General features: G+C 42.9%; 1 protein-coding gene across 2 annotated transcripts in view; it reads left to right on the top strand.

The window, feature by feature from the left end:
• Window positions 1-26,871, top strand: part of ACOXL (acyl-CoA oxidase like) — a 990,492-nt gene that overhangs the window by 834,747 nt on the left and 128,874 nt on the right. For both annotated transcript variants that reach the window (XM_063918088.1, XM_063918087.1), the window contains exon 18: window positions 8,125-8,226. In XM_063918088.1, coding sequence (XP_063774158.1) covers window positions 8,125-8,226 — 102 coding nt within the window. The remainder of the gene's footprint in view (window positions 1-8,124; window positions 8,227-26,871) is intronic.

Consider the following 26,871-nt stretch of genomic DNA (forward strand, 5'->3'; position numbering starts at 1 on the left):
TTTAAGGTAGAAAACCTCTATTGCTGTATAGATAGTGTAAAAATTATATATATTTAAAAGTAACATTACATTTTCAAGGAAACCACGTCAGTAACTTGAAATTGTTACAGTGTATTGGTTACATGTGAAACCATAATAAATGAAAGTTTATATATATATATATATATATATATATATAACTTGTAAGAAGAAGCACATACTGTACAATAGTAGGTAAATCAGCAGAGCATAAAGTCTATGCATTTCTGAGAATATCATATGACTACATTTGCCTTTTAGCTCAGCATGTAGACTTAAACCACCACATCACCCCCACACACCATGAAAATTTGTCATGAGCCTTAAAGTCTAAATATTCAGTTTTATTATTTTCAGTGTTTAGCATCTATTAATAAAGTTGCAATCCAACACAGATTGTGTACTGTGTGTGTTGTAAACAGCAAGTTCTGTACCTTTTTACACAAATCTGAGGATGCCTTTGTATAATTTCACATTACATTTGCAAAATCTCTTTGTGGGGGAGACATGTGGCTGTCACTCAAAGACAGACTATCTTGGCTGGAAATCATTTGCGTTTCAGCACTCAAGCTTGTTCCCGATGGTTTTCTGATGGGAGCCCTCCCTTCATGTGCATGATGGCAGAAGAAGAGGTAGGAATTGTGCTTTAAATGAGCATCCTGTGAAGAGGGGTGTTTTAAAATCTTTCTGCTCATGTTTTGTGTCATATGACTGGTTGTCATGGCAGGTATGTAACAACCACAGTCACATGACACATGTAAATTGTTACTGATAATTTGAAGAAACAAATAGCACTACCATGTGTCGTCTGATAGCCAAGCAAAATTATTTTTTGGGCATGTGATTGGACTGTTGCCCATTATTTATATTCACTTGTTTATTCAAAATAATAATTACAGTAATCGGAGAACAACCCACTGCAGTAATATTGACTATACACTCAGTATTTGTTCCATATAGTTACATGGAAGCCACCAGGCACCTTATCACACTGCAGCTAACAGCATAGAATGTAATTGTTATGGGTAACAGGCGACCCTCAGCTTCTTACTGCTTTGTTATAATATTTTTATATGATAGCTCCTAAAACATGCCTAACATGACTGCTGTATTGTTACAGATAGGGTTCCCTTTCTTTTATTAAATATATTGATTTAACTTATTACTGAGAAAATGTGTTGCCCTTTTGAAAGTTAGAGGACCACCCACTGAGGGGTGTCTGTTGAAAACTGGACATGCCTAATATGTTTCTACATCAGCGGTCAACAGGGGCGTAGCCAGAACTTTGTGGGCCCCATAGCAACATTTTGAAGGGCCCCTGTCCTAATGCATCTAGAGACACCTATCCACAGCAATTGTTAATTTTAAGCCCCATAATAATATATTCTGAACCATAGTGGTGCCTTAGTTAATGTTATGCCCTATAGTAGTGCCCTAGTTTATTTTATGAACCATAGTAGTGCCCTAGTTCATTGTAGGGCCACCAGTACACATTATCCAACACAGTGACCCCAATTCACATTATGACATGCAGTGTACCCAGTTCATATTATGCCACACTATAGTGCCTCCACTTCATATTGTGCCACATTACAGATTCCCAGTTCAGATTATGAAACATTATAATGCCCTCCAATTAATTTTATACCACATTACAATGAGCAAGTCAAGAGGCATAACTAGATATATTGAAAGCCCCAAGGCAAAGGTTTGTAAGGGCCCTTGCATATCACCCAAGGTGGGCCCCTCTTAGCTCTGGGCCCCATAGCAGCTGCACTACCCGCACCTATGGTAGCTACGCCCCTGGCGATCAACAAAAACACTGTCATATGCAACAGCAAAACCTCCTTCAGAGTGTCAAAGGGCAGAGCAGCATTGGGGAAACTGGTCTGCTGCAGAACAGTAGAAATTAATCCCCTGCTGTACATCTGCTGTCTTTATTCCTCTACTCTTCCAGCTAGATTTATCATTAATTGGGGAATACGTTTATAAAATTATAGACCGCAATCTTCAGCCAGTATTTTATTAATTAATTCAGTGTTTTAGGCAAATGATGGACTCATTTACTCAAACAGTCGCCCATGAGTGAATAGTGCATATGGTGGTGCGTGCTATTACTTTATATTTGATTACTCATGTAAACACTGTGCCAGGATGAACATAATTTCCACCACACTTGTAGAATAACAATGCACAGCTCTGTCTTTCATATCACCGCTTTGTGAATCTCTTAGCTTTGCTTGAGCTAATCATAATCTGGGACTCTCTCCCAAATCCTCATATTTATTCTTTGAAGTGCATTAGGAAGTGCCACACTCCCAGCTGCCATTCCTTTGTGTGAAATTGCTGTCTGACTCTGAATACATATTTATTCCCTGCCAGGCTGCGATCAAACAGAAGGAAGTGATTCATTCTTCTGCTTTTATCCAGCACTGCGCGGTGAGGTTGCACATTCTTTTAGTCAAGTGTTTTATTTATTACTTTATTTTATATGACTTTATATACAGAGGAGCACTGTCTATCTTCCTAAATAATAATGGGTCATATTAGGTCCAGTCCAGACCTATGTTTTGTTAGGTGCAGGTTTGCAAAAATATAAACAGCATATGCTGTACTGTGCAAGAGGCACAGCTGTAGTGCTTCTCCTAGTGTAACCATTGATAAAGCTAAATATTTATCTTATATAAAACCCTTTATGAGGTCTAAGAACACTGTACGCTATTCACGTATGGAGTACCGTAAGGGTACGCTCGTTGCGTAGCAATCGCTTAGCCGTAGTCGAGACGCTCAAGCGTCACGTTCGCTCACGGCCAAGAGATCACAGGCAGGCACGCTATTGGCTGCCGTCTAAAGTAATGATTCGCTATAGCGTAGCGGACGCTCGGGACCACGAGGAGATCACCAGCGGCGCTGACGCTCACAATGTTAAACCTTTATATCTAAACCATAAACAGTATATTATGCAGTAAAACCTTAGTGTAGTGATAGAGTGTAAATGCAACACAGTATAACCTTATTAACTCGAATGCTGTTCGAGCGTCACCGACGCTCTGAGAATACTTAACACTATAAGAAATACACAGATATCGTGCTTAGGGTCTAACGCCTTATATATATATTATGAATGTTATACTTGCAAAAGAATTAATACAATACAAGTCATACACTACAATATAACATAGACTACCTAACCAGATAACTACACAGGAAATACAATACAATACAATTACGTTTTAAGGGAAAATAAGTGAGAAAGAGGAGAAGAGAGAGAGAGAGAGAAATGGCTCACAATAACAGTAAGAACAATATGGTTGCAGATAAAACTACACATGTGAGAGACAATCGCTGCGCAGTTAGTCAATGCTGAATACCGCATGGGATGGAAGCTAGACTCCATTTTGAGAAAACTCCCATGATTCCAAAGACTGCAACACATGGTTGAAAGGGGGAGGGGAAAACACCCGGCAGCAGCCATTTTAGATTTGCAGGTCCAAACACATGGCACTCTCTGCTACACCACAATCACATAGCAGAAGACACAAGACTCCATTTTATTCCAAAATGTCCAAGCCTCAAAACAATGCATATGTTCTGATTTTACAATTCCAAACCATCTAAATCACCTTTCACAATTTCAAGCAAACACAGTATCTCAATAACCAGAGCATATGAGCTATCACAAGACCAGACCACCAGGTACCCACAAGTATCAGCCTGCCATTGCTACAAGCACATATTCAAAAGTACTGCATGGTCTTATTCATGATTAACAAGATATATTATAACAAACCAGCACAATCTATTTTAAATCACCATAGGCAAACAAATACCACAAATACTATGCTACAGATTGTCTACTGTTCCAATTCATCACAGACTTCACAGAGTATCAACAGAAACACCCAACAATCACACAACTGCCCAAACCTCGTTAACCTTAAGCCATTTGTATCTCCAAACTAACTAATCTATGCCAATCAGCCATGAGATATTGAGATTATGATACTTAGCCTTTCGTAAGGAGCCTGGTGATGATCCAGCCATGCTTGCTGTGTGTAAGGTAGCTGTGTGAGTGAGTTACAGTATATCTGTCCTCAGAGGCCCCCACAACTGACCCCGACCCCCCCCCCCCCCCCCCCCCCGACAGGAACTATTCTCCTGTGTGTCTGTTCCTGGGGGAGGGGTCTCTCTCTCTCCTTTATGATTGAGTCACTATTCTCTTTGTATATGCTGATCAGGTTCAGCCCTGAAAACTTAGTAAATGGTTGGCTTGATCATTCATTGTTCTAACTAAGTGATCTTAGCTTTTATGCATATAATCATATCTATCCGCTGCAATGTCCCACAACTTCACAACAAGCATCAAACTAACCCACACATCATTCTGCTTGCTTCAATACCAAACATGACGGGCGCATCTGGTTCTGTTCAAATAATACACATTCATGACATCAATTCATCAGCCAATTCTAAATCTCCATGATGTCTGGTGCCCGACATTATTATAACCATGTACTGTATGAAACAAGCGCCGAATCCATCTCCGTGCCATGTCCGAGCAAATGCGTGTGTTACTATATATTGCTGTGCTCGCTGCGCATATTTGCAAGTATAGCGACTTAAATGTGTGCAGTTTGTATGTTCTCTCTATGTAATATTTTTGACTTTGACACCATCAGTAAATATCTAGCTTGTTCTGTTAACCAAAAAGGTAGATAGTCTGCATAGTAAACCATGGCAGCAACATTCAGCCTTGTGTTCCACATAATATGCTAATGACCACGATTTATAATCTCATCCTATGCCACCTTCTACAGCGCTAGATCCTACATAACTGCACCGTACTAACAACAGCCTTGTACATACTGTCTATCATTGCAGCCTTGTTGACAGCATTACAGCCTCGTGCTGACCACATACAGTCACATGTCCACCACACATGGCCTTGAGCCCAGACTAACAGCTTCATGGATATCACAACATCCATTACAGCCATGTACCCATCTCTACAAGCTCATGACCTTACATGCCACCCTGTGCCAAAATTAAGAAAGCCATACCCACACAGTCCTTTGTTCAAAGCAGCCTTAGGCACGCCATATGTTTCATGCCCACCATATGCAGACTGGGATGTAGTTATGTGACTGGCGGTTGGGAGACTGCCAGTCACTATACTGACGCTGGGATCCCGATCGATTGCCAGCCCGATAGTCGGCATGCCAACTAACAAGGGACTATTTCCACTCGTGGGTTTCCATGACACCCATAGAGTGGGAATAGAACCTGTGGCAAGCACAACGAGCCCGCAAGGGGCTTCATTGTGCTCACCCTCCTGCCGACAATCTAAAGCTCGGGATCCCGGCGTCGGTATGGTGACTGGCGGGATCCCAAAATCCGGTCACCTGAACCCAACCCATGCAGACTTAGGCTCATCATAATAACATGCCAATTCTTATTCTTGCCTCATCCCCACCATATACCACCATGAGCACCATATACAGTACATCATGGCCATCATATGCATCTCCATGCACCAATAAACTGTCCATGTGCCTAAAACCTGGCAGCCACTACTGTGTCCACCTAGGAATCAGGCCTTTAGACAAGACAGTCGGCTTATGTGTAATTGGAGCCAGGTTTAAACAGGGGCAAGACTCCACTAATTGGACCAATGTCTGCCTTGATAGGAGAACTAAATAGAAATATAATTGGGAACACCAATCATAAGCGACATGATTCTTTAGTATTTGTGGTTGGGGGCTATAGATGTTATTCTGTAAAGTATACAAGAGAAGATTTAATGAAGAGACTTAGAAGTACTGTTGCATTATTTTTTAATCATGCCATATTATGATTCTTCCTCTGTATAAATCTGTCTAGATAAATATGTGGTAAAGATTTACCAGTTACTGTTTTAAAATGCTATGACATCACATGCTGGTATACTGATTAGCTGCTATGTGTTACTATAGTTCTCGTGTTATATGTTTCCTGTGGTTCTGGTATTGATTTTTAGTTGTTTGTGATATCTTATGCTTCTGCACTGCTTGTATAGCTCTGTGATATGTGGGATGGAAGGGGGCAGGGTTGGACTGGCCCACAGGGGTACATGGGGAACATGCGTCATCGCGCACGGCACGGCATTGTGGGAGTGGCTATAGACGAAAGAGCTCATAATTGACCTCTACTATCTATGCAGTGCTATGGGAGAGACGTCATGATGTCTCTCCCATAGATCCGAGGAGCGGCGCCGGCGGCCGGAGATGGAGGACAGCAGCGGTCGGGAGGCAGGAGCAGGGATGGTGTGTATTTTTTTTTTGGTAAGCAGTGCTGCTCAAGGGGCACAGTATTGGGGGCACAACTACTGAGGGCACAGCTACAAGAGGCACAGTACCGGGGGCATAGCTACAGGGGGCACAGTACTGGGAGCACAACTACTGAGGGCACCGCTACAGGGGTCACAGTACTGGGGGCACAACTACTGAGGGCACAGCTACAGGGGGCATAATTGTGACCACGCCCTTCCCCATGAAGCCACGCCCCTATTGTTTGCTGCACGCCTATGGCGCGCACTAACCCTGTTTTACCTTAAGGGGGGGGGGGTGCCATAGGAAACTTTTGCCCTGGGCACCACAAGGTCTATCACCGGCCCTGATTATCAAGCAGAAGTTTCCTTCACAAAACAGTGGTGAACTTGGCTTGTCCTGCATGTGACAGCTAAGTTTTGTGATATTGTGTTGGGTATAACGGAGAATATTTTTTTTTCTACCTAAACAATAAGCCTAGTTAGGCACTTTGATATTACATCCATCTTTTTATTCTTTTAAACTTCCCCGTTTTAAGTGTTAACAAAATGTATATGTTGAAACTTGTACAGATGTTCCGTATGTGACAGTGGAATGACCCATTTGCCATCACTGAAGCCTGAGATGGCCAGCAGTGGCTCTCCTTCAATTGCGCCTCCATGCAAAGCCTGGGGTAACTATCAAAAATGTATCAAGGACAGCAACCGTGCCCGTACCATCGGCTGTCCCCCAGTGCTATTGCTAGCTCAGGATTGTGATAGCAGACACAGCGCACAGATAAAAATGTTTTTCCTATTAATGTATGTTTCTGCACCTAGAAGCTCCTAATGCTTACTTTTGTTGGGTGTTATTGGGGGTTCATAATATACCCATATTCATTTTTTATTATGTGGTGAGATATGGAACAATCATTATAGACTAGTAAATGTGCAAATAAACTGGCTGCTTTACAGACATTATTTAATCTGTTAATTCCTGAATGAGCATGTAAAACCATAGTTTGGCATGATCAGCAAAGTCTGTATATTACTAATCTGAGATATGATGTACATGCTTCTACTAGTGGTTTCTGCCTTAGAATGTTGGAGCGTCTCTGTCTTGCGTTACTCAAGCATCAGCCTAAGTAACACAATGCTTTGCTCATTTTGCTATACAATACTACTATATAGAGATGTGTCCACTTGCATCTAGCCTCCCTGAACATTAAATAGCCCTTCTAGTGCGTCACTTGGTAGCGCCGAGCATCTTTTCATGCAATTTTTTCCCATTAAATTGCGTTTTATTTGCAAAATGCTGTGAATAAGACACACAAGCAGCATTTGATGATTAAAATGATATGCTGGTTGCCTATATCCTGTGTGGGACCGCACACACTGTAAGATAGCATTTTGTATGGAGATACAGCCGCGGTCGCACACAGAATATAGGCATGCCGCATATCCCCATCAGAGTCTGCTTGTGCGTCTCATTCACATAGCGATGCGAATAAACCACATTTTTGATTAAAAAAATATATATATTCCTGACACTGAACGGAGTTGCACAGGACCTGTCAGCTGACCAATGCCAGGCATCTCCTGCTGTGTGGCGTATTGAAGCAAGATGCATGAGGACACATCTGTATACACCAAGTATATATATATATATATATATATATATATAGGGATCATAGAACCATATTTGTATATATTGTGTTTGTGTTTTGCTTTACTGCCGCCTATTGATGGAGTCATAATTCACTCTTAATAATTAATCTTATTTCTCCATGTGGATAATTGACTTTTTTTTTATTTCTTTTCAGTTCTGCCTGCTGTATGGAACCAAGCTAGTTTACAATGAGAGAGCCTGGTATCTGGAGCATAAATACCTGACAGCGGACACCAGTAATCAGATAAGAAACCAGGTAAGGGATGCCTATAACATTACATTTCATTTTCTCTAGGAAATGTCATTGAAAACATATCCTCAGCATATGCAAGATAGCAGAGCCAATCCAGGGTCACAGGCAAAGTGGGCGGCATTAACATTTGCATGCATGGAACAAAATATAGATAATCACCCGTGTCCTGAGGTGCACGCATTTATGGGACAGCAGCTTCCATATCTATATGCTTTGTTCATAGCCGGCTTCAGTATCAGAGCAGACTAGTTCCAGGCCTATCTTTGCTTCATAGCCGGCTTCAGTATCAGAGCACACTAGTTCCAGGCCTATCTTTGTTTCATAGCCGGCTTCAGTATCAGAGCACACTAGTTCCAGACCTATCTTTGCTTCATAGCCGGCTTCAGTATCAGCGCACACTAGTTCGAGGCCTATCTTTGCTTCATAGCCGGCTTCAGTATCAGAGCACACTAGTTCCAGGCCTATCTTTGTTTCATAGCCGGCTTCAGTATCAGAGCACACTAGTTCCAGGCCTATCTTTGCTTCATAGCCGACTTCAGTATCAGAGCACACTAGTTCCAGGCCTATCTTTGTTTCATAGCCGGCTTCAGTATCAGAGCACACTAGTTCCAGACCTATCTTTGCTTCATAGCCGGCTTCAGTATCAGCGCACACTAGTTCCAGGCCTATCTTTGCTTCATAGCCGGCTTCAGTATCAGAGCACACTAGTTCCAGGCCCATCTTTGCTTCATAGCCGGCTTCAGTATCAGAGCACACTAGTTCCAGGCCTATCTTTGTTTCATAGCCGGCTTCAGTATCAGAGCACACTAGTTCCAGGTCTATCTTTGCTTCATAGCCGGCTTCAGTATCAGAGCACACTAGTTCCAGGCCTATCTTTGCTTCATAGCCGGCTTCAGTATCAGAGCACACTAGTTCCAGGTCTATCTTTGCTTCATAGCCGGCTTCAGTATCAGAGCACACTAGTTCCAGGCCTATCTTTGCTTCATAGCCGGCTTCAGTATCAGAGCACACAAGTTCCAGGCCTATCTTTGCTTCATAGCCGGCTTCAGTATCAGAGCACACTAGTTCCAGGCCTATCTTTGTTTCATAGCCGGCTTCAGTATCAGAGCACACTAGTTCCAGGCCTATCTTTGCTTCATAGCCGGCTTCAGTATCAGAGCACACTAGTTCCAGGCCTATCTTTGTTTCATAGCCGGCTTCAGTATCAGAGCACACTAGTTCCAGGCCTAGCTTTGCTTCATAGCCGGCTTCAGTATCAGAGCACACTAGTTCCAGGCCTATCTTTGCTTCATAGCCGGCTTCAGTATCAGACTACACTAGTTCCAGGCCTATCTTTGTTTCATAGCCGGCTTCAGTATCAGAGCACACTAGTTCCAGGCCTAGCTTTGTTTCATAGCCGGCTTCAGTATCAGAGCACACTAGTTCCAGGCCTAGCTTTGTTTCATAGCCGGCTTCAGTATCAGAGCACACTAGTTCCAGGCCTAGCTTTGCTTCATAGCCGGCTTCAGTATCAGAGCACACTAGTTCCAGGCCTATCTTTGTTTCATAGCCGGCTTCAGTATCAGAGCACACTAGTTCCAGGCCTGTCTTTGCTTCATAGCCGGCTTCAGTATCAGAGCACACTAGTTCCAGGCCTATCTTTGTTTCATAGCCGGCTTCAGTATCAGAGCACACTAGTTCCAGGCCTAGCTTTGGTGCAAGAGATGCACCTGAAATCAAACCGATGTTTGTGTACACACGCTCAGCATGGGATGCAGTCAGTTTACCGGCTGTCGGGATCCCGGCGTTCAGGAGACTTGATGCTGGAATCCCGACATCAACCGAGTGGGAATAGCATCTGTTGCAAAATATATGCCTAGCAAATAACATGGTTACCTTGTGAGTAGGGCAGAACATGTCCCATAGCAAATTTTGAAAGACAGCCTAGCTATCCAGTCCACCCTGGAGAGACCCCTGTTCTACTTAAAAAACACTTGGGGGTGGTGCAAATACAGTGAATTCAAAAAATGTAATCCAGTCCAATGTCTTTGTCAGTCGGTTTTTGCAGCTCTAAATGCCATTGGTTAATCTCTTTTCGTTCCTAATCATCTGCAAATAAAATGGAAAAACGGCATCAAACCTGTCCATACATAAGCACTGTTCAGATGAGTATGATCTTTGCAGGCTTCAGTAGGTTAAAATGTAATGAAAGGGTTAAAGCCCAGGCCTGAAAAACCTCCAGGTCTGGGCTGAAAGCCGGGAGTTGTTACCCGCATCCCTGGTTGTTGTTGGTGCGGCGTTAATGTTTAATGAATAGATAATATTATTCTTTAGTAGCAGACTACAGGTCCCAGCAAGTTTGCCCAGGCATGCTGGCACTTGTGGAACAACAAGTACCAGTATTCTCCAGCATAAACAGCCCACAATGGCCCACCTGTAGTCTTCCTTAAAGAAAATATTTTAAGAACCACAGGATTTAGAAACCCAACTGTGGAAGTTTTTTATTTATTTTTTTAAAACCATTTCATACTTACGCAGACATGCACTGTACACTGCGGGCCTTATTCAGAGTTGGCCGCAAATGTGGCCGTATCGCAGTTTGCCTGCGTCCTGCATCCCCGAAGGATGCACTCGTGAGATGATTCACAGTGGCGAGCATTGGATGGGCGGCAACGCGGTGTGGCGTGCAAATTAGGGGCGTGTCGGGAGCATTTTCAGGGCAGCTACTCCAAGAAAAAAATGTCGCCAGACCGGCTGTCAGCGCAGCCAACTGCACAGGCATGGGTTGGCCTTAAATCAGTGCGTCTGCAATTAAATTATGTACACATCGCAGAGTGGCGCCACACACATGCTGGGCGGCCTTGTCCTGTGCTGGGCGGCCCCCAGCATGTGAGTAGATGGACACAGATCTTGCTGCGGATGCAGGATCTGCGTCCATCTCAGAATAACCCCCTATGTACGCTATCTACAGTGCCTAACCTCAGAGGCGTCTCTAACCCTCTGGACACCTGGTGCGGCTGTAAAAAAAAAAGGGGTGGAGCTTCATGGTAAGGGGGTGATGTGTGACTGGAGGGGTGGGGCTTCGTGCCCCGTCATCAATTTCCGACTCTTGGGGTCCGAAAAAGGGGTGGGGCTTCATGGGAAGGGGGCGGGCCTTCACATCCCGACCCCCGTTTTTCATCACTATGGGGAATTGGGAGGTGCGGGCTGCCTCCCGCGGAGTGCTGTTTCTGTGCAGCACTCGGCTCCTGTCACTGACACTCAGGAGCAGGCCGCACCTCCCTTGTGACGCCAGTGCCTGACCTGAAATGATCGTTCGCCTCTATTGAAAAGCATGGGGAAGGGCATATAGGCTAGTTCAGGCCCATGTTTTATAGGAAAATTGGTGGAACCCATGCTGTCGCGTGTCTCTAATCCCCCCCACAATTTATTTTTTATTTTAACATTTTCATTACATTTTAACCTAAAGAAACCTGTGAGCCTGATTCAGAGGTGTAGTGGAGTGATTCTTTACTACTATGCACGTGTCTAAGTCGCACTGCGCATTCCCCCCTGATTGTCTCTGTGCAGAGATGCAGTTATTATGTGAGTCACATGCAGGGAGAAGTGTATTGAAAATATAGTGGGAGTTCCTGAGCGGTTGCTAGAAATACATGCAAAACTGGTCTATTTAATGGGCATGTTGTGAGCATGTCAGTGAAAGCACACCTAGGAGGCCTCATATGGACGGAGAAAGTGCACCTGCCATGGGGCTGGTGCAAGTTTGTTCTAAGCACGCACCAATCAGTGTTACTGTATGTGCTCAAAATGGGTGTCTCAGTCCTTGCACATTCGGACAGTTTGTAGAGGCATTTGCAGATGGATGACCACCAATCAGCCGGATTAAGGGGGGAGCTGGGGGTAAGTACCCCGGGCCCCCCTGCTGAAAGGGCCCCCTGGCTGCTACCCGACACAGATCGGATCTCTCTACCGATCCGATCTGCGGTACTGTGCTCCTGGCTCCTCAGCGAGTGACTGAATTGCACTGAAACTGAAAGGCTGGCACCGGCGCTATTCTATGACGAGAAAAGAAGCAGCAGCGACCAATCAGAGCTGGTTTCCGTCACACAGGGGCTCCTGCGGCGGTGCGCAGCACGGACTGCCAGTGATAGGATTACTGCAAGCCTGCTGATCTGGAGCTGGACAGGGGCTGCTACAGCCACAGCGAGGGGGCTGAGTGCTGGCTGTCTGCATCTTTGTAGTGGGTAGGGGAGAGGGTGGAATATATATATTTATATATTTTACCTGCCTGCCCCTTTAATAGGGGGCCCCCTGCCTGAAGTTCCCAAGGCCACCTGTAGCCTTAATTCGGCTCTGCCACCAATGCACTCTGTGTGCGCTTCCGAAAATTTAGGAGGATTTCAGAAATCCAAGATCCACCTTAGTTTCATCCCTGCTAACATCATGTATGGGCAGCTGATCCCGATAGCAGTATCTCTCACAACTATTTACTGACACATTCTAACACTGTTATCCAAACAGAGGATAATATAAGCCATCAAAAGCCCTTCTGACCTTTTACAAACACACTATTAATTCTGTATGTCACAAAGGGTACCATAAATGTAGTATCTGTGATCTGTGAAATACTGTAGATGAAATGAGGAGCCACTATTTCTTATATTGCCAGTGTACACATTTACACATTTATTTGAAGCTACTTGTTTGAAGAGAAGCCATTTAGCCAAAGTCCGCTCAGTCAGTGTTGTCAAACATTCCATTTCTCCGCAGACTTTCATCTTCCTGACAACGAAACTTCAAAACCTGTTTCGTAGAAAAGGAGATTTTTTTTTGTTACTAAAGAATGCCATTTGTTTCAACTGTGCTGTTAAGTTGAAAAGGGACTGGAGAAATATCCAGATTTATCAAAATTGTAGCTAAGTTTTATACAGATATGGCTTTGTGGCAGATCTGACCATTTCATACAGGTGCACAGTTTGGAAAATGGCAACATTACAAATATACAGTTTCTTAATTGTGAAAGCACATGCTGACAACTCTGAGGGGTACAGTAGTGAGGGAAATACACTAATGACCACTTAATAACTCATGCCATTAATTTTTGCAAATGTAGTATGTATCACTCGTATTTTTCAAACACGTACTATAGCAGACATCCTAGACATTGGATTTACAATCATATGCACAGCTTATATTTTGAGAAAAGCCCTCTTAACTCTCTGAAGGGTATCGAATTTCAGCCGATCCGTTTTCGGCAGTTGGAAACATCCGAATATCGCAATTAATGACCAATGGTCATTATCGCGGTATCCTGTTTTAATAGTGCGCCGCTGCTTTAATAGTCCGAAAACGGACCTGCGATTGCGCAAAAACACATGGGATCGAGGATAATTTCCAGATCCTATGTGTTATCGTGGCTTCAGCAACCGCTTGTCACGGATTATGCTTCGGGTGCCTCAGGCATAATCCGCAATAAGTGCCAGCATCGGGGGAGGAGCCCACCACATCGGGGCTAATAGGATAGTCCCCGGCTATACAATTACCAGCGGTCATCGACCATGGGTAATAGGATACCACCCTCTGTCTGTTACTATCATATGTATTAATATTCTTGTTTTAGTACTGTTTTTTTTTCTAGTTGTAAAGTGTAATGGAATATTCTAGCACTATATAAATTAATGTTAATACGTAATACTTTGATCCACTTACAAAACACTAAATCTATACATTCATATGATGCATATAGATAATGATATAATCTTAGTAGATAGACACCGGCATGGTGGATGCCGGCGGTCAGGTGACCGACCCCAGAATCCCGAAGCCATGACCGACGGCATCCCGATGGTGAGTATTGGGGTTGAGGGTTAAGGTTAGGGCCCGGGAGGGGGAGGATGGGTTAGGCACCACAGGGGGGTTAGTCTTAGCCACCACCCCCTGTGTCCTTAGCACTAGCCACCACTCCCTGTGATTAGCCTTAGCTGACACTCCCTGTGTCCTTCGCCGTAGCAGCCACCCCAGGCAGGTTATGGGGCATTGGAGAGGTAAACTAGGCTGCGGGAAGGGTGGGTTTGGTGTAGGCACCACCGTGGAGTGTTAGGCTGTAGGGTGTGTGTGGGGGGGGGGGGGGTAGGTTTAGGCTGCGGGAAGTGAGGGTTAGGGGGGCATTGGGGAATGGAAACTATACTGACCTTGTCGGGATTCTTACCACCGTGATGCTGCTGTCAGTAGACTGACTGCCAGCATATCAGCCCCAACCCATAAATACTGTACTGCAGTACTCCAATTTGCTTTGTAAAGCTTTGACCCCCTATGTACATAAAAAGCAGCCTATATCCAAGTGCTTTCCTATGGACGGGAGTTAGAACAGACATGTTCAGGATGTCATTATACTTTGGGGAAAGGAGTCATCAACGCAAATACATATATATATTTTTTATATTTTAAAAACAGTACAGTTAAGACAAAATGTACTCTTTTTTTTTTTTCTTTTTTCATACGAATTTCCCTAGCTACCTAGAATAATAATATTAATCATAAGAAATAAAAGTATTCTAGCAATTTTAAATATAGGAACAGACTGAAGATATGTAGTTCATGTTAATCAAACCAAAAGTTCCTAAAATTTTTATCAATTTAATCTTATGTTACAAATAACACATAGGGGTATATGCAATTACCGGCGAATTGCGGCAATTTTTCGCCCGTTTTTTAATTTGACACAATTCGACCGTCGAATTCCGGCAAGTGGGTGCCGGAATTCAACATATTCAATAAAAAACGGATTCAACAGTCCCGCTTTTGAAAAACGGCCGATTTGACGGATTTTGATCCGATTTTTAAAAAACAGAAAAACGGTAAAAAACCCGAAAAAAAAATTGCGTGGGGTCCCCCCTCCAAAGCATAACCAGCCTCGGGCTCTTCGAGCCGGTCCTGGTTCTAAAAATCCGGGGGAATAAATGACAGGGGATCCCCCGTATTTTTACAACCAGCACCGGGCTTTGCGCCTGGTGCTGGTGCAAAAAATACGGGGGACAAAAAGAGTAGGGGTCCCCCGTATTTTTTACACCAGCATCGGGCTCCACTAGCTGGACAGATAATGCCACAGCCGGGGGTCACTTTTATACAGCGCCCTGCGGCCGTGGCATTAAATATCCAACTAGTCACCCCTGGCCGGGGTACCCTGGGGGAGTGGGGACCCCTTCAATCAAGGGGTCCTCCCCCCCAGCCACCCAAGGGCCAGGGGTGAAGCCCGAGGCTGTCCCTCCCATCCAAGGGCTGTGGATGGGGGGCTGATAGCCTTGAGAAAATGTAAAGAATATTGTTTTTTCCAGTAGTACTACAAGTCCCAGCAAGCCTCCCCCGCAAGCTGGTACTTGGAGAACCACAAGTACCAGCATGCGGGAGAAAAACGGGCCCGCTGGTACCTGTAGTTCTACTGAAAAAAAAATACCCCCAAAAAAACAGGACACGCACACCGTGAGAGTAAAACTTTATTTCACACATGTCGACACACACATACTTACCTATGTTCACACGCCGACCTCTGTCCACTTGTCCAAGTAGAATCCACGTGTACCTGTGAATAAAATTATACTCGCCTGATCCAGTGTCCAGATTATAATCCACGTACTTGGCAAAAAAAAAAAAAAACGAACACCCGGACCAAACGGACTGAAAGGGGTCCCATGTTTACACATGGGACTCCTTTCCCCGAATGTAGACACCCCCCCTGTCATTTTTTCCCCCCGGATTTTTAGAACCAGGACCGGCTCGAAGAGCCCGAGGCTGGTTATGCTTTGGAGGGGGGACCCCACGCAATTTTTTTTCTGATTTTTACCATTCCATTTAAAAAAAAAAATAATAATAAAAAAATATATTTTTAAAAATATATAAATAATACTTGTGCCTCCAAAATAGACAAACCAAGTACCTAATCCCTTCTAATATAAATAGATATGCTATGACCAATAAAAAAAACACCAAAAAAAACATGTTTTTAAAAATTTTTATTAGATTCCGCCACCAAAGTGTGGCGGATTGAAAATGACGAATTTACTGTCTAAAAGCACTGTTGTCGAATTTCCAAACTTCAATTGAATATACTTTTGGCGAATTGCCGCATTTGTACCATTGCAGAAATGTCGAATTTGACAAATGTCGAATTTCAAAAAGTCGAATTTGGAAAGTCCGTTTTTTTGACAGAAAGTACTGAATTGCATTGTCGAATTTTTTTTTGGGGCGAAAATGTCCCGTTTTTCAACATTTTCGGGAATTCAACCGCAATTGCATATACCCCATTATATCTTACTTTGGCTTATTTATTCCATAAAAGATAGGCCAACACAAAATAGCCATGTGTGAAAATATAAGTACACCCATGAGTCAGTAGCTTGTAGAATAACCTTTAACAGAACATAGATTGACAGTCTGTTACATCCAGATTGGATTTTAGGCTTTAGAAGGCCCTAATGGGCAATATTTGGGACACGTGGATCGGTCCTTGTACGCAAGCCTTGCGCACATTCACCAAAAGGGGGCATGGCCACACATCACGCACCCATTTAATTTCACACTGGGGTTGTGCTCATTGCATCCTCAGCAGTCCTTCCTACCTTTCCTCCAGCCCTCAGGTTGTACCATGCCCACAAAAACAGGCCTGTGTTACCAAAATTGTGACTGTTGAGGTGTATGCATACTTGCATAGTCATACACACATACACATACATATGTATTGTCACACACATATACATACTGTATTGTTATACACAGTCACACTCATATACCGAACATATATACTATACAGTCACACATATACATACACACACACACACACATACATACAGGCATATACAAATGCATACTATCACACACACATATATATATATATATATACATATATATATATACATATACATATATACATATATATATATACATATATATATATACATATACATATATACATATATATACATATACATACATATACATATATATATATATATATATATATATATACACATACATACATACATACATACATATATACAGTCACACATACTTACCATACATACCGTCAACAGTCTCACAAACATACATACATACATACATACATACATACACACACATACATCATCAGTTGGTACAGTGCTGTGTTGTCCTGCCGCCAACTTGTACTTCACCCTTCAGTTTTGTTTTAAGTAGAGATGAGTGGGTTTGAATGTAACTCCAGAATTAACGCCAGTTCGGTTTTATCCGGATATTTCTTATTGGCTATCTAAAACACGTGACGTCCGTGAGCCAATAAGATGCCGTTTTGAGAACCGAGTAAAACCGAACCCGCTCATCTCTAGTTTTAAGTTCTTCAGCTCTCAGTACACTGCTACTCTCTGTAAAGGCTGGAGGGGTACCCTGAGAGAGGGGGTCCTGTGTCACTTACCTTTGTGCCCTCACCTTAATCCGTCTCTGTGTATATATATATATATATATATATATAATTATTTTTAAATTCAATACATTTTTTATTGATTTTCAAGACAAACAAACAAACAATAACAACATATGCATTGGTTCTACAGAATATGTAAACCACAATATATATGCATAAACAATCAATAAAGAAAAATACAACAAAAAGAAATATACATTCGAGCGGTGTAGTCTCATTTTATCAACCAACAAAATTCTTCATGTACAGAAAAATGGTAATGAGTAGTAGTAATACCGTTCTAGGTTGTAATACAAAAGCAAACACAATCAGAGAATATCCATGAAAAAGGGGTATTCTGGAGCTGCAAATAGTATAGGGTACAATGTTCATCTGTGGATTCGGTAAAATGACCAGTCATTGTTACAGTGCAGAGACACGGATACACTGATTAAACGCGGAAAAAAGCCATCTGCCCAATAATTTATAACATTTATCAGAGGCCTTTCTAGATATGTAAACAAATTTTTCATGGGATACAACCGAATCCACAGATTAACATTGGGGCCAGTAGGCGCCATCCAGGAACGTGCTATCAGTACTTTAGCCAAAGCACAGAGGTTAAAGACGTACCATCTAGAGTGTACATCCATTACTTCCTCATCTAACACTGCAAGGATACACACAGAGGGTGTGAAGACATCCGATGGGATATCCGTAGAAGTTATTATCTTTATCACTGCTAACCAGAAGACATGTACCACCGGGCAAGACCATAACAAGTGCCAGAAGGTGCCATCTAGTGAGTCACCCCGCCCTCCTATTCTAGCTAAGTGGATAGGAATAATATAAACTCGATGCAGTATGAACAAATGTATTTGTGGAAAGCGAGCCGAAGTGGTAGCTGTATGAGAATCCTCCAAAGCTTCCTCTCAGGTATCTGAGGAGATGGGTCCCAAATCAGCTTCCCATTTGGATCGAAGACTGGGAAGATTTCCAGAGTGATGGGCACAGAGCAGAGTAAAGAGCAGAGACAGCCCCGGATTGTCCAATGGTTATTAAAAGCAGGTGAACAGGAAACGTCTGGAGGAGAGGAGGAGCAGCACCAAACTGAGATGCGCAAGCATGACGAAGCTGGAGGTACCGGTAAAAAAGAGTCGTGGGTATGTTAAAATCCACTCAGAGTTGTTCAAAAGATTTAAACGTACCCGAGGAATATAAGTGACTAAGGGATCGAATACCCCAGCGCCCCCACACCGACCCCATTTGTAAAGAAGCAAATTGATGAAGAGCACGAGTGTAGGTTAAAGGAGTGTCAGGGTCCCATGCATCATGCAATATATTTGCCTCCATACCATGAAAGCCTGTTTAACAAGTGGCATAGCGAGGTCAGTAGTGTTATCACTCAGTAAGAGCTGTAACAGAAAGAGATATGCCCATGTAGTCGATAATAGGCCGGAAATCAACATATCCCCATTGGGGTGCGTAACCCAGGGTATCAGATGGGACAACTGAGCTGCCAAATAATATAACCTAAATTTGGGAAGAGCAAGACTACCCAAGTCACGAGGTCTAGTCAGAGTATCCAGTTTAATCCTAGCTCTACGGATAGACCAAACTAGGGAAGATAAAAGACCATCAATAGTACGAAACAGTTTCTGGAGGAGCTAGATAGGAGAGTGTTGAAGAACATAAAGCAGTTTAGGCAATGCGACCATTTTAATGAGATTAATTCTACCAGTGACGGTAAGCTGCAATTTCTCCCACACTCTGATACATGATCGCAGATAGTCTAGCTGCAGATGTATGTTCAAGGCAGTAAATTGTGAAGACTGATTAGTCACCCATATGCCCAAATACTTAAAAGAATCCATCCAGCGAATTGGCAGGTCCCCGTGCTGGTGAGCAGGACAGAGGCCCCTAAATGGAAGGATGCAAGACTTGTCCCAGTTGATGGACAAACCAGAAAATCCCCCAAAAGTGTTAATTATATCTAAAACATGGGGCATAGTAGTGGAGTAGTTAGATATAAATAAGAGAATATCATCTGTGTAAAGAGCAATTTTGTCTGTCCTGCCCCCCAACCGGAAACCCGCCACCCACGAGGAAGATCTAATTATACAGGCCAGTTACCCTATGGCAAGAGGACCGGAGACAGAGGGCATCCCTGTCTCGTCCCCCTCTGTAGAGACATGGCCATTTACATAAACTCGAGCTGTGGGAGCAGAGTAAAGTAACTGGACCCATTTTTAAAAATTGGGTCCAATGCTGAACCAATCCAGTGCCCCCCACTCCACTGAGTCAAATGCCTTAGCAGTATCCAGAGAAATAATAACCAAGGAGCAAGAGTCCTCACGAGGGGACTGGAGATGAATATAGAGTCGTCGTAGATTAGGTAGGGTGGATTGGCTCGGCATGAACCCTGATTGGTCCTCATGGATTACCTGCAGAATTTAACCTGGTTGCCAATATTTTAGCTAAAATCTTAACATCAGTCGTTAACAAAGAAATAGGACGGTAAGATTCAACCTTGTCTGGGTCCTTAACTGGCTTCAGGAGGACAATGATCAGGGCCATAAAATCAGGCAGAATCCCCTGTTCAAATAAGTCATTAAATAAATTAAGAAGTTTAGGCCCATAAAAATGTCAATGTTTTTTGTAAAGTCGTAAGAGTATCCCATCCAGACCAGGGGTTTTCTCTCCAGGAAACGAGTTAATAACAGATTCTAACTCAAGTGTCAGGGGGGAATCTAAAAATTCAACTGCGTCAGGGGACAATGTGGGTAATGGGATCCCAGCCAAGTACGTCAACACTTCCGAGGCATTGTGTTCTAGTCTAGAGCTATATTGCTGCTGATGGTATGCCACAAAGTCCTCCACAATTTCAGGAGTTTTTAGATGAGTCACATTGTCACAAGTTCGGATAGCAGTCACCGTAGTGGAAGCCCTGTCAGTACCCGCCAGTTTTGCCATAAAACTACCAGGTCTGTCTCCCGTTGCATAGTATGAGTGTTGAGTATAAAGCAAACGATATTTAGCCTTGTCTGTCAGGCAGTCGTGCCACTCAGTCTGAGCATGCAACCACCTCTCCTTAGTAGTGTCAAGACTATCAGTAAGATACTGAAGTTCCAACCGCCTACACGTTGCCTCCAGCTCCTGCTCCTGCCCTTTGTAGCCTGATTTTAAGACAGCCACAGATTTAATCAGGGTGCCACGTAGATAAGCCTTGAAAGCATCCCACAGGAACGGTCGCTGAGCCCTCATTTGTCACCAAGAAATCTCTCCACATCTTCTCCAGCTTCGCCCCAGTGCCCATTTGTGTTAACCAAAAAGAGTTGAACCTCCAAAACAACTGATCTCTAGCATCCCCCATATCCAGACGTAGTACTATCTGGGAATGATCCGAGATGCCCCTGGTAGCATATTGGACAGTCACTATCCTTGGCAATAAACATTTAGTAGTTAGGGCTAGGTCTATTTTAGAGAAGGACGAGTATGTAGTGGAAAAGCAAGAATACTGACGTGCATCTGGGTAACGAGCTCTCCATACATCTATCAGGCCCAGGCTCTCCAGCAAGAGTGCAAAGTCACCCTGGCGTGCCATTGGAGCGATAGAGGACATTCGAACTCTATCCAAAGCAGGGTCAATGACATTATTGAAATCACCAATACATATAATAGGAGCATTAGGGTAAAGTGCCATAAAATCAGCTGATTTCTTAAGAACCTCTGAGGAAAAAGGAGGTGGAACGTAGACGGCAAATAAAAGCAAAGACATTGAATATATCTGGCAGAAAAACATACCGGCCCCACTGGTTGTACCTGATCAAGGATAAACGGGACTGATCGTCGCACTAGAATCGATACACCCCAAACTAATTAAGGGTATGGAGACGCTGGAATACGAGGAAAGGCTTGCATGACTAGGCATGTTAACACTGGAAAAGAGGAGATTAAGAGGGGACATGATCAACATTTACAAATATATAAGGGGACAGTATACAGATCTTGCGCAGGACCTGTTTTTGGTTAAATCAACACAGAGAACTCGTGGACACTCGCTCAGGTTAGAGGAGAGGAGATTCCACACAATATGGCGTAAAGGCTTTTTTACGGTAAGGACGATACGTATTTGGAATTCCCTGCCTGAGGGAGTTGTAATGGCCAACTCAGTCAACACCTTTAAGAATGGGTTAGATAAATTCCTAATGGATAAGGATATCCAGGGTTTCGGGGCATAGTCACGCACTATGGTTATTCTAAAAAAGAGGGGTTAATCGGAACGGCAGTCAGCAACTTAAGTCAAAATTTTATACAAAATAATCGTGCATAGGAGACCACAAATAGGTTGAACCCGATGGACAATTGTCTTTTTTCAACCTTAGATACTATGTTACTATGAGTGGAGTGGTAGGCCCAACCCACCCACGGCTTTTTGAGACCCAGGACTTTTGCTCCTAACAGATGAGTCTCCATAAGGCATATGATGTTTGCACTATGGTGGTCATTCCGAGTTGATCGCAGCTAGAAACTTTTAGCTGCTGCTGCGATCAACAGTCCACGCCTATGGGGGAGTGTATTTTAGCTTAGCAAGGCTGCGATTGCTTGTGCAGCCCTGCCAAGCTAAAAAAATTTCAAGCAGAAGTAGAGCAGCCCTGGACATACTTACCCTGTGCGATGGATCCAGCGATGATGGGCCCGGCTTTGACGTCACACCTCGGCCCTCCGTTGTCCTGGACACGGCTGCGTTTTACTCACCACTCCCCGAAAACGGTTTCCACGGTCCGGATCCGCCCATCCACACCTCCTTGCTGTCAATCTTCTTAGCGGTCGCCGCTGCGACAGCTCCCGTCGGTAGCCGCGACGTAACCCGGCAACCCCTGTCACCGGGCAACATCGCGCATGCGCACAGCGGCCGCTGTGCATGCGCATTCCGCACCCATTCGCACCACAGCAAAAAAACGCTGCGTGCGAATGGGTCGGAATGACCCCCCCCCATATTGTTTAAAGTGCCTGAGCACAAGGGATCATTTAACCTTATCATTTAACCCATGGATATTCCAAAACAAAATTCTAAGGCAATTAGAGGCCATAAATCAACATAGTATAGTATATAAGATCAGTCCCATGTATCCCATACAGTTCACATATGCAAACTCCAAAAATAACCAAATAGACCACATCACCGACAATACAAATAAGAAAAAAACAAATTATAACCCCACCCTGTATACCCGACCAAACTGAGGCATACCTAACCCCAAAAAAGGGTTTCCCCTGAACAAATGAAAACAAAACTATATTAACATAAAGAGGCAATAAATATTATGACTAAAAGACAAAGGTGCAGGTTCCCCACCATCTTACAAGCACAGTGAGGAGACACCACCCGAGTGACTGACACTTAGGAAGCCGCCGATGCTAATGAGGAGGCGGAGAAACGCGTTTGTCGCGAGCAGAACACCTTGGGAGAGAAAAGTACTCCTACAGCATTGTTTGAAAGCCGGACGGCTCACATTCATTCAAACACCCCAGCGCTAAAGGGGTAACAGAACGGACTCCACAACAGCAGCCTTGGAGCACAGGCAAGGCTCCAAGGGAGAGAAGTTGCTGGGAGAGGTAATTGGTGCTTTGCATGGTGCACCTAAAAGAACTGCTACACATTAATTACCAGTAAATTGGTGCATGGCTTAAAAGTGCTGGAAAGATCTGCCTTCTACTAACATGCTATAATATTATCTTGCTACTGCCTTGGAAGATCTGCCTTCTACTAACACGCTATAATACCTAGTTATCTCTTTGGCATGCTTACTGGACTGCCTAATACCGTTTGATTTGATTGGCACACTTGCATGTTATACTTAAAAAGAACTGTGCTGGAAATAATCACAGTGGGATTCCAACCTGGATATTATACCTGTTAATTTGTCTTCAAAGAGGATAGATGAATATTTATGCAAGTTAAAACTATAGCTGTACTGTAGCTAATAGAGTATTGAAATTGGCAGCTCGATAAAGTATCGAGTGGTTTTTATTGTTTTAGATTGTATAATAGAAATGTATAAATGTTTTTTTAAGGACTTATGAATAAATGCTTATAGTTTAATGTAACAAAAACCTGCATCAATGCATTGTCTGGGTGAGCACAACCACAGACAGCTAAGATGCAGGATGGATCTTACATGGCACAGGCATACAAAACACGATGCAGCATTTCGGGACGCATCAGGTCCCTTCCTCAGGTGATGCTAGTGCCCAGCAAACAGCATTAAAAAAAAAAAAAAAATCACCTGAGGAAGGGATCCATCCTGCATCTTAGCTGTCTGTGGTTGTGCTCACCCAGACAATGCATTGATGCAGGTTTTTGTTACATTAAACTATAAGCATTTATTCATAAGTCCTGGAGTGCCGTGTCCTGTTCTGAACATTCACTTGTTCCGACTGTAAAATATACATATATATATATATATATATATATATATATATATATATATATAATCTTTTTCAAAGTAAGAAGCGCTGTCTCATTTTCTTCTTTTTTTGCTAACAAAGTTCCTGCTGCGATCAACTCAGAATTACCCCCCATGTGCACTGCAGGGGGGACAGATATAACATGTGCAGAGAGAGTTAGATTTGGGTGGTGTGTGAAATCTAAATTGCAGTGTAAAAATAAAGCAGCCAGTATTTACCCTGCACAGAAACAAAATAATCCACCCAAATCTAACTTTCTCTGCAAATGTTATATCTGCCCCACCTGCAGTGAACATGGTTTTGCCCAACTGCTAACAAATTTGCTGTGCGATCAACTCAGAATTGCCCCCAAAGACCACTTTGGTCTCACCTGTCATTACATTACATTACATTAGTTTTTTGTCCTCCTGACATTAACACGAAAAGATTTTGTTTTGTGTAAAAATAATCTTTTTTCACATAAATGAAATAGGAACAGAAAATAAAGGGAAAATCTGAAATTTTGTATTAGTAAACAGGACTTACATCATTTTTTCTTGAGAAACCGGATAATACGCATCAGTCTCTACATAGTATGAAATAAAGTCCATCGTTGTAATACTGTATACCTTTAATGGATTAGGCAAGGAAGCGCTCAGGCACACACTTTTTTTTTGACTTGCTTTACACAATTATCACCACTGCTCGGCTCGGCTCTTTTTTGTCATAGATAAATGTTTCACACACCTAAACCTTCGACAAATGCTCTATAGAATTGTGAAATCTGCATCAAAATCCATCCAGTGGTTCTTGAGATTAGCTGGAACAAACAGACAGACACCTGCCAGGGACTTTATTTTATACTTTGAAGAGAAACACACATTTGAAAGAAAGTGTACTCTGTAAGTAATTATATAGTATAACTAGTGTTTGCCGCTGCTTTGCTTGCGTGAATGTCTGTCTCAGCGGAACTAATTTTACAAAGACAGTAATACCATCTAATATTGGCCCTCATTCCGAGTTGTTCGCTCGCAAGTGAATTTTAGCAGATTTGCTCATGCTAAGCCGCCGCCTACTGGGAGTGAATCTTAGCATCTTAAAATTGCGAACGATGTATTCGCAATATTGCGATTACACACCTCGTAGCAGTTTCTGAGTAGCTCCAGACTTACTCGGCATCTGCGATCATTTCTGTGCTTGTCGTTCCTGGTTTGACATCACAAACACACCCAGCGTTCGCCCAGACACTCCTCCGTTTCTCCGGCCACTCCTGCGTTTTTTCCGGAAACGGTAGCGTTTTTTCACACACGCCCATAAAACGGCCTGTTTCCGCCCAGTAACACCCATTTCCTGTCAATCACATTACGATCGCCAGAACGATGAAAAAGCCGTGAGTAAAAATACTAACTGCATAGCAAATTTACTTGGCGCAGTCGCAGTGCGAACATTGCGCATGCGCATTAAGCGGAAAATCGCTGCGATGCGAAGATTTTTACCGAGCGAACAACTCTGAATGAGGGCCATTGTGCTGTATATATTATATTGTGCACATTGATCACAAAATGTATTTGTAAACAATACTGTAGTTTTTCCTTCAGGGATTAACACAAAAAGATGTTTGGGGCCACTAACTCGTGAGCAAGCTATGCAAAGCTGCCCATAGGAGAAGCAGCTGGTCCTGATATCTATGCCTGCAGCCCTAAGCGTTTGCACCTGCGACTTGTTGATTTTCATAGCAAAGTAAATGCTTACAGGAAACTGCAGGCGCTTGAATAGAAAAGAAAAATTGTTTGAGATAAGGGGTATACGTGGTATAAACACAGTCCCACCTGCGCCACATCCCATCTGCCTCAATTAGATTTCTCTGCAGAACAGTCACTATAATTTGGTTCCGTTGCATAACTAGGGCGGAGTCAAGTTCCGCAGAAGCATGAACGGAACACCAACTTTCAGTGCAATGCTGTGTGCTGGAAATCAAGTGTCCAGTTTTTCCTTTATTACTCCTCTCCCTGAGGCCACATTGAGATCATACATACCTCCGTTTCCTTCTAGATCATTAAGCTATACAATAGTGAAAACGCAATCCAAATTCATCCAGTTGTTTTTGCGTGATGCCAGAACAAATAGACAAAAAAAATCAGATTTATTTATTTATTTATTTATTTAAGGTTCCCAAACTTTTTTGAATCACGGTGCCCTAGAGTATCAGATTTTTTTTCACGGCACCCCTAGGCCAAAATCTTCTTATGAAATTTAGAAAGAAATATTAAATTAAGTAAATTGTGTTTATATGTCATCCTTGGGTTCAGTTCTGTGGTGAGGGACAGGATTTACATCGGTTTGTCCACATATTTTGTGATTGGCAGTCACCAGCACTGGTTTTGCCTATTACATTAACAATAAATAATTTCAGTTGGTCAGGGACCACCAATCCAAGGCACCCCTGCAAGAGTCCTGAAGCACCCCAAGGTGCCACGGCACACAATTTTAGAACCACTGGTCTACATAGCTCAGAAACAGTCCCTAGAAGTATATTTCTAAAAAAAATTGCTATGAAGAGACACAACCCTTATAGTTTTATTATATGTAGAAAAGCACTGTACCGTCAAGCAATGTTAATTGGCAGAACATACTATATATAGAGCAGTTCTATATATCATAATGGTTACAAACAGCAGAAGTGAGAATAAGTTGTAAACTCACATGGAACATAAAGGTTAAAGGATTTTTGCATCTGGGATAGAAAAAAAGGAACAGATATGTCTTAGAAATTCTGATTGAACGCTAAG

This window comes from Pseudophryne corroboree, chromosome 4 (assembly GCF_028390025.1).
Source record: "Pseudophryne corroboree isolate aPseCor3 chromosome 4, aPseCor3.hap2, whole genome shotgun sequence".
Lineage (NCBI taxonomy): Eukaryota > Metazoa > Chordata > Amphibia > Anura > Myobatrachidae > Pseudophryne > Pseudophryne corroboree.